Here is a 9,666-nt window from a genome sequence, read left to right on the forward strand (position 1 = left end):
ATTATAAAAAACAGAGAAGCGAGGAAAGCCAAATAGCTAACAAAAGCAAACCCCCAAAGCTCCACGCCCGTGAATAAGTTCTTCCTTAATTTCCTGTTGTTGGAAAAAAAAAGGAAGAAACGAAAGATGATCAAGGAGGAAAATTAACATAACCGAACGATCTTCAATCCACGAAACAACACGTCTGCGTTCTCTGATTCTATCATTTCACCATTCGATTTGACCGGAAAATTGTGTCTACGATCGATTTCATGACTCTTAGACTGATGATATGTCGCCGGCTTTGGTAGATTTTCGAACTCCGACGACCACATCACGAATGCAATCAACGAACCCTAACGCTTCTAAAGGTCAGATCTCTTCTCCTTTCCTCTTTGGTTTTTCTTCGAACAATTTGCAGAGGAAGTCATCGGTTACGGATTCTGAGACAATGAACTCATCGAGAGTTGGTCATGGAGCAGCTTCCAGAAGTGGGAATGCAAATGAGGGTAATATCGATATCTTTTTTGCTTCCCCTTCTGTGTCTCGTGTTGCTTCTGGGAAGCCATCGGTGACACCATCATCGGGTCTTTCGAAGCCTCGGTTTGTGAAGGTGAGGAAACACTTGGATGCGCAGCAGGTGAGGGCGCCATCTGTTTTTGAGAGTCGGGCCGATTCGAATTTCAATCCATTTCGTCCAGTTTCGGCTGGTTTGGATCAAACTGAAATGCAAGACCTGCGTGCTAAGGGGCAGAGCTGGAATACCATCTCCCCAGGTTCGGTTAAGAAAAATGACGGTTCGAATGCTTTTGGTGCTGCAAGTTCTACTGATATCAAGTTTGGGAAATCCAACGATGCGGGTTTTGTGTTTCGAACGAATCGTACTTCGGTCTCGAATTCAAATGTAGGAAAGAGCGGGCTTGGTGAAAGTGTCGGCGAATCACTTCTGGACGAGAGGAGGAAGTTGCACATTGGAAGTGAATCTGAGCAGAAGGGTTCTAAAGGTTCCACTTTTAGTTTTAGCGCAGGTGGGAGAGAAAGTTCAAGTTCAGGTGCATTTGTATTTGGAAGCAGTGGTAACAAAAGTTCTGATTTCGATGGAAACTCTCGGAATGCCAACGATGCAGAGAAGCCTAAAGAAGCCAAGGTTAGCTCTAAGGATACTGTGGGGAACACTTTTGTATTTGGAGGAAATGGCAATGGGGAAACCATGGCATCCGAAATTCCAGAGATAAAGGAGAATCCTGCAAATGCTGATCCCAAACCTAAAGCAAATGATAAGCACACTTTTGTCTTTGGCAGTGGGAAGAGTACTGCAAGTTTTCCTGATAGAAGCACCTCAGCGACTATGCCTCCTGATGAGATGAAGAACCTCAACATACAAGGCTCTGGGAAAGATAATGGTGTTGAGAAGACAAAAGGGACTTCTTTTAATGCCAGAAACAATAACATTTTTGATTTTGGGAGTAATGAAAAGTCTGCTGATGGTAGTGCAGAAAGTGTGCTGCCTGAGGAGATGAGGAAGTTGAACATTGGAGATGGGATGAGAGATCCCACTGGTCAAATGAATGCAAGCTCTTCTTCTCGAATATTTGTAAAAGAGGCACAGCATGTTCCTGCTGTTGAGAATCCTATTCCCATGCCCGTCCCATTTCAGACTGGAATGCAGGGAAAAAATTTAGGAGCTGGACAAGTTCCTTCATACCAACCAAATGATGAGAATGTTACCAGACTGGATGGAGCTGGTGTGTCATCATCTTCATTTTCATCAACTGGCTCTGGTGATCCATCAGCAGGGAATGTGTTTGGAATGCCTTCCACAGATAGAGCTGAGAATAAGGGTGGGTTCAGTTTTACAAGCACAAGAGATGGGTCAGGGACTCCATATATGCATTTCAGAACACCAAAACAGCATTCTTTTGCTTCTACAGGCAATCTATTTTCTGATGTAAATCAGAAGTTGGAATTCAGTGCAAAAAAATGTGCAGTGAAGGATCAAAGGTTAAAGCAAAGGAAGGGAAAGTTGAAGCAATCTACCCCACTTAACCATCGGGCTGGGCATGAGCGTGTTTCTAGGGCGAATAGTTTCCAAGCAAGTCCAGAATCTCCCAGATCTTATTCACCCATGGATTTTTCTCCTTATCAAGAACCTTTAGCAGGTGATGAAGGTTCTAGAGAAACTTCCATTGCATCACATGAGTCCTTCCCTATTGACTATAGCTCTGTGTCAACTGATGCAAATCAAACAGTCTCTACTGATGCAACAGCTGAGGTGTTGGCTGCCGAAAGACAACACTTACATATTAATGTTGGATTGAATGAGGAAGGTTTCAAGAACAGTATTGAGAAAAATGTTGGTGTTGATCACCCTTCAGATGAGTGCCTATCTGGTTCAGAAACTGATGGTTTTAGGTCCAAGTCAGAGAACATTGATGTGGATAGCGATGCTAGTGCTGCTACAGCAACAACTGAAACTAGCTTTAGCTCAAACATGGAGAAACAAGAGAGTGATGTAAGGATACCTTTTACTTTTTCTTCAACTACAGAAGATGCTGGTGAAACTAGTTTCACCTTTTCTGCATCATCATCTTCACAAGGTCATTTATCAGCGGCAAAACGCCATTACAGAAAAAATCGATCGAGGATTGGTCTGGATTCATATAGCTCTACACAAAACTCAAAACTTCAGATGCCATCTACATCATTGCAGTTTCTTGCGTTTGCTAGTAGTCCGTTGCTTTCAGTTTCAGGTGCTGGCCAGGGTCAGAAAGGAGATTCATCCACTTCTGAAAGCAAAGTGGAGATTAGATCTGAAACACATAAAGAATCAGATATCAAGCAAGGTTCAATCTCCATAGCTGCACCCCCTACTCAGGAGTCTTGTGAAAAGTGGCGATTGAGGTGCTTCTTTTGTTTAATAAACTTTAACTAGATTTGTATCTCAAATCTAAAGGGAATGTTACTCTTATATATGTCTTTTGTTATTTTTGATTTTGACTGGTCACTGGACCAGCAATTTCGTATGTGTCTGTGATATTCCTGTGAAGATAAATGTTCCATTGGCCATGTTTAAAAGCACTGTATTTGATTTGCACCAGGGGCAACCAGGCTTATGCGAATGGTCAATTAACTAAAGCTGAGGAATATTACACATGTGGCGTGAATTGTAATTCTTCAAATGAGATATCTGGAAGCTGCCTCAAGGATTTGGTGCTGTGTTATAGCAATCGTGCAGCAACAAGAATGGCTCTTGGGAAGATGAGAGAAGCACTAGAGGACTGTAAGACAGCTGCGGCAATAGACCCCAATTTTCTCAAGGTTCAAGTTAGAGCTGCAAAGTAAGGTTTTCCTTGGGTTATGGGTTATTATTCTCTTCAGAAATCTTCTTTCAATTTAGAAGATTAACCATGCATGTTTTAGAGATTAATACATTTTATTGGACTCCTTTCATTACCGCCCCCCCTCTAGTTGTCATCTTGCATTGGGGGAGATTGAAGAGGCAGCAAAATATTTCAAGATTTGCTTGCAATCAGGAACTGGTGTTTGCTTGGGCCGGAAACTTGTAATTGAAGCTTCTGATGGTTTGCAAAAGGCTCAGGTATTATGTTTTTTTTTTTGGTATGTATGGATTTAACTTTATCAATATTATTTTAATTGTCTTACAATTCCTTCTTTAATTTCTTTTCCTTTTAGTAACTTTTCTTTCCCTGATGATTAGCACTTTAGTGATGAAGAGTGAAATCAGGAAGGAGAGAGTAAAGATTGGATAATGTTTCCAAATGAATGTGTAGGACATTAGACCTTTGGTGGCATGTTTGTCCTTTCTTAAACCTGAATCTGAGCAGGATCCAACAACTTGCTGTGCAAAATTGACATGTTTCCACTTTTTTGTGGGTGTGCTTTAAATATTATATTACACGTTTGTTGTTGTGCTGCTAATTTTTTCATATTTTTATTTCTCAAATGATGCGGAAACTTAGTGTATGAGTTCCTTTTCTGAATGACAGCAAGTGGTTCAGCATATTGATCGCTCTATTGAACTCTTGCGTCAAAGAACATCAAGTGACGCGGAAAAGGTGTTGCAAATTGTTGCAGAGGGTCTCTCGATAAGTCCATACTCTGAAAAATTAGTTGCAATAAAGGCGGAGGCTCTTTTCATGGTCTGTGCTTTAATTTTTTACTATTAGTCTGTCCCCATCACTTAGTCTCTGTTTCCTAGATAAATTGTTAGTGTACTTTGAAATCTGATAACCTGCCATTTATTCACTTATCCTTTTTAATTTACTGACCTGAAAATTGGTCTTAGCATTGATATACTCACTTGTGGAATTAACAGCTAAGGAAGTATGATGTGGTGATTCGGCTTTATGAGCAAACACTTGATTCTGCAGAAAGGAATTCTTTGACAATTAGTTCTGATGACCAGTTAGAAAACATTGATGCCAGTTCTAAAGGCAATAAAAGCTCTGCTGAGAAACTGTGGTTATTGTACCTCAGCTTGAAATCATACTTCTATCTAGGAAAGCTTGAGGAGGCTCTTGATTTATTTGAGAAACAAGAGATTTTGGGAACTACTGTGGAAAAGTAATAGTAAATTCTTACTTCGTATTGTTAACTGAGAGTTTCTTTATTGTCAAGTTTAATTAAGGTGGTTTTCATGATATGGGGCTTCTAATGATAAAGCAACTACCCAGGGACAGAAGCAAGACTGTGGAATCATTAATGACCTTAGCTGGTACTTTGCGTGAGCTATTACGACACAAGGTAGGCCCATTCATTACGTCTTTTTACCTTTATTTGTGTCGTTCTGCTGCAAGTTGGAGAGTCAGACTACAATGGTCGAAGAATATCTAAGCATTTGTTTTAATTTTATTCGTCTTTCTGCTGTTCAGTAATTTCTACCATGCTTTTCTTAACTGCAGGCTGCTGGGAATGAAGAATTTCTCTCAGGAAGGCATTCAGAAGCAGTTGAACATTATTCTGCTGCTTTATTATGCAATGTTGAGTCACGTCCTTTTGCTGCAATCTGTATTTGTAATCGTGCTGCTGCATATCAAGCTTTAGGCCAGATTACTGATGCAATTGCAGACTGCAGCCTAGCGATTGCTCTTGATGGAAATTACCCAAAGGTTTGGCATTTAAATGAGATATTCTTTTTTTCTTTTGTGGATATTAGAAGATGACATATTCCATGTACAGTTTGATACCTTTTCTTTTTGTTTGTTTTTTGGGGGGGGGGGCAGAGGTCGGGGTGGGGGTGGGTTAAGTATTCAAATAATGTGAATCTTCTAGGAGACAAAAAGCCAAAATGAATTAAGTGCAAGTGATTATAGGAAGCATCAGCCATAACATACATAAGGCATAACCCTTAAGATAATGTAATCTTATTCTTAACATATGGAGAAATAATCTTCTTGCCATCCTAGCACTCTAGCAGCCACTTGGGCTTTGTATGTGTTAGATATTTGTCGAAGAAGCAAGGACAAAATGATAGACTTTACCTTGTCATCCATACCCAAGTTGAAAAAGTAAAATGGACTAAACCAAGACCAGCCATGAAATTCTATGACGTTGTGATGGCATCACCGGCTCTTACACTAAAATTTATAATTTGAGGTTTTAACGTGATATTTGCATAACCAATCTTATTTTTAAAGGACTAATGTTATTTCTTCACCTTCAAAAAGGAAAAATTTGAGTGTTTTAGCCAAATTGTCACATCATGATCATGGGTTAAGTCATGATAGGAGTTAAAGCAGCAGTTTTTTGGGGCAAAAGCAGGTTCGATTTTGACAAATGTCTAGAGGAGCTGAACTGGGCAGTTCATAGGATAATTTGGAGCAGTTTTGTGGGTGGTACCTTGGTAGTTTTCTCTAAGTTCTATTCTTCCAGGGGATTCTGTATGGTGTTTGATATTTTTTGTCTAATAACTTGATAACAGAAACAAATTTACTTTTTGTTGCCTAGTTTACTCTCAGCTTCCCATAAGTCAAACTTGCCATCATGTTATGTTTGGTGTACATCTTTGATTCCCTTGATGTTGAAGTATGTAATACAGATAGTTTTTCCTCGTAAGAATGAGATATTTGTATTTGGTTTTGCGTTTTTGGTTGAAGGACAAGATATTTCATTCTTGCAGCTTTAGCCATTTTGGCAGCATGGCAGTGATTTTTCTGTACCTCAGAGGATTGTGGACATCTTTGGTACATGAATACAATCAGTAGATAAGCCGCAGTTACTGTAAAGCAGCATCTTTTGAATTCCAATAAGATTTTCTCAGATTATATGGTTAGCAATTAGCATATTGTAATTTACTTCTGGTACCATGCTTCTGGTGTTTAGGACCTGTCCTATGATTTATCTTTTGCATCATTTCACCCCCCTCTGTTAGCTTCTGTAGGAACTCCAGAGACTTTTTCCATAGTGATGCCTGTAACTGTTGTAGATGCTACAAAGATTTGCTTCTTGGGATAGATATATTGCTTTACTGAAATGGAGACTTTTGCTTAATTTTGATCTTCATTTCTTTCCTAGTCTAGGTAGGGAATGTTGGTTTAGAAGGGATTAGTGGCCACTCTTGAGAAAGAGGAAGACACACAAGCTGTTATGACAACAAGTATCCCGATTTGGAAGTACATGGAAGAAAGATTGCTTATCCTGGCTATCCTAGTTCAACAAGACTGACAAATAAAAATGCTGGATGGGCAGAAGGAAAGTATTATGGAACTTGCAAGAACAAAGGAAATGCTGTTGGCACAAATTATCTTGGTTTGAAGCTATGATCCATATTATGAAACTGTGGAGAAATTGATTAAGGTTGTACTAAGAGATGGAGCTAAAGTAATGCAGTCATACATCAAGATAGCTGCTGTTTTGGTTATTGATTGTTATTAGCCTCTATTTTTATGGGTTGACCTGAATTTTATATCTTTTTTTTTTCCTAGTAGCATTAGGAGTTTGAAAGTCCAATTGATTGTTTGATTCTAGTCATAGGAGGGTGTTTTGAGAGCAAACGTGCTTTGCCCTTTGGTTGTACAAGATTAAATAAAATAGTAGACAGTAAGTAAGATTCTTGTCTACCAAAGTACCAGATAGTGGCATGCGGCCATATTTTGTTTCTAGGCTCAATCATCCCCAAGGAGGAGGGATTAAAGAGTATGTTTAACTTAAAATTAGGCATAGTAATAGAAGTGGACCGAACTAACCAACTAGACTGTTAGAGCAGAATTGACCATCTAAGCTAGTTTTACGAAACCAGATTCCTGGAATGAAAATCTTGTCTGGTCTTTAAGACTATGAAATTTAGTGCTGCACTGCTGCTGTAGTGTTCTAAAATCCATAATGGAGTGGGATTGTGCTAATGTAGTGCATATAGACTTTGTTGGAGTGTTGAATTTGAAATTCTAAAGTTTTTGGGCATCTTTGGAGTGCCATCTATTGGACTGTCTTATCTAATATTCCCGAAGATTTTGACAACCAAACTGTAGCAAACAATTAAATGGTATCACTCTAAGTCAGATAAGTATATAGTCCCTTGAGATATAAGCGTAGTATGGTATTTTGTTTCTCATAGTTGTCAATGTGTCACTTAGGTGTCTAGGCTCTTCCATGGGTCCAAGGCGACAACACGCTTTGTCGACACCAAGGTTGTCAAGGCGTCACCTGGGCATTCAGGCGGCTCAGCCTAAACTGTCGCCTTGGTGTCCTAGTTGGTGTTGCCTTAATTTTTTACCCTTCTCCATCGCCTTGGGTCACATTGTGCCTTGACAACTATGGTTGACACTTCATGAGTTTACTTTGATTTATGTTTATTACTCTCCTGCGAAGTAGGGGGTAAGGCTGTGTACATTTACCCATTCAGTAGCGGGAGCCTCATGCACTGGGTTGCTCTTTCTTTATGCTTATATTATTTGTTGGTTTTCTCATATTAGGCCATTACTAGCATTATTATATTATATTACTTTGATATGGCTTTTATGTTGCATATAAACTTAATTATAAAAAATTTTCATTGCTTATTACATGTAGTCATTAATGCACACCTGGGGAGCCTAGGCAACACCTAGGCGGGCTCTTTGTTGCTTAAGCACCCCTCGAATGCCTTGGGTTGCCTAGTCGCCTTGAAAACTATCTATCTTTCATAAATGATGACTAAAATTTTTAATTGATTCTCATTCCCAGAGTTGTTGTCAAAATTGTACATTGTCATACATGGGCAACTTTTTCTTTAGAGAGTAGTGATTCCTGTCTGTGAGCGTAGCCTACACCGGCAGGTAACACTCAATCACTGCCCCCAAGAAGGAATCATTCCTGGAGGGCAGAGGTCATTTCAGGGTAGGGAAGTAGAGAGATGGACACAGGGGTCTGGGAGTGGAGGATACGCCTCCTGGGCAGAAAACATTGCTTTTCTTTAATTGAGAAATCCGGTACCAGTTGTTTTTTTTTTTTTTTTGGTTGAAAAATTCAGTGCAGTTGTAAAGTATTTAATAGGATGGGGATACTTTGCTGTATAAATTGTTAAGAAACACAAATTGGTTGAAAGTAGAGGGAGGGTGGGGAGAGGGAGGCAAGGAGTAAATCATAGTACATTGGAAGTATGGTCTACTTTGGCTCTGCAACACAAGCTATGAAGCTAAGTTGATTTTGAATGCCGTCATAAACAGTTCCTGGAACTAGTTTATGATCAATGAATCGAATATTATGTAAATTGGAAGGATAATTTTGTCAGATGAGCAAGGATTCTTTATGGAGCAGCATGGTGGAATTCAGTAGACATCATATGTGAATGACATAACTAAGACGAGGGTTTTGAAATGGATGAATGGAAGTACTAAATTTTCATAATCAGAAATGCCGCAAAGGCAATCTCAATTGTGACTAGATAGGTGGTGGGATGAAAGAAATCAGTCTAGAGAGGCTCTAACAGGGGTAGGGAAAGGCCAAAAGGCCCCACTAGTATGGGGCAGAGTGTCTGATTCCTGTCTAGGATCTTCTCTCTTTCTATATCATCTATTTATCCTCTCATTTTCCCTAACCGTAGTTGAGCTCTTAAAGCCTTAATCAAATTCCTTCCAGTCCACTCCTTGTTTCTGATTTACTAACAACCACAGTTAATGCCATGAATCCTTTTTGAGCCCTTTTTTATCCTCATCTTCATCTTCAAATGGATAATTGAGAACAGCTGATGAACAATACTATCCCAATAATATTGCTTTTCAACCAGACGCAGAGTGTATCATACCAGACTAGAGTTACAAAATAATGCCTAGTCTGTAACATTACTTTAACAAACCCCTGCCTTATGTATGTGAAAGAACTAAGCCAGTCTGTAATATTAAAGACCAAATCCAGTCAACAAAACTGGTTTCAGAAGTCATGCCATTCGAATGCTGACACCTGTGGGGGGGATGCAATAATATCACTAGTGGGTTACACAATCCGCAGGAAGATGAGAATGAAAGCCCTTGAAGACCAAGATCATTGTAGACATAGACACTTAGTTGTCAACACATCGCCTAGGCGTCCAGGAGCCTGGTCGCCTTTTGGGTGTTGCTTTGCATCCAGGCCTTCTCCGATGCCTTGGGTTGCCTGGACGCCGTGGGAAGTATGATGGTAGCAATGACTAGTTTCCAGTTTTCTCCTTGACTTGAAACTATGGAGTGGATGAGATATATTGCAATGATTTAG

General features: G+C 39.6%; 1 protein-coding gene across 3 annotated transcripts in view; it reads left to right on the forward strand.

Moving 5' to 3' along the window:
* LOC122061558 overlaps nucleotides 1-9,666 on the forward strand; it is a 22,364-nt gene continuing 12,698 nt past the window's right edge. For 2 of the 3 annotated variants that reach the window (XM_042624873.1, XM_042624876.1), the window contains exons 1-7: nucleotides 1-2,880; nucleotides 3,078-3,317; nucleotides 3,448-3,577; nucleotides 3,987-4,139; nucleotides 4,316-4,563; nucleotides 4,674-4,743; nucleotides 4,902-5,108. In XM_042624873.1, the coding sequence (XP_042480807.1) occupies nucleotides 272-2,880; nucleotides 3,078-3,317; nucleotides 3,448-3,577; nucleotides 3,987-4,139; nucleotides 4,316-4,563; nucleotides 4,674-4,743; nucleotides 4,902-5,108 (3,657 nt within the window). In that variant the 5' untranslated portion in view covers nucleotides 1-271. The remainder of the gene's footprint in view (nucleotides 2,881-3,077; nucleotides 3,318-3,447; nucleotides 3,578-3,986; nucleotides 4,140-4,315; nucleotides 4,564-4,673; nucleotides 4,744-4,901; nucleotides 5,109-9,666) is intronic. The other variant, XM_042624874.1, reaches the window with a different exon arrangement.

This window comes from Macadamia integrifolia, chromosome 14, assembly GCF_013358625.1.
Source record: "Macadamia integrifolia cultivar HAES 741 chromosome 14, SCU_Mint_v3, whole genome shotgun sequence".
Lineage (NCBI taxonomy): Eukaryota > Viridiplantae > Streptophyta > Magnoliopsida > Proteales > Proteaceae > Macadamia > Macadamia integrifolia.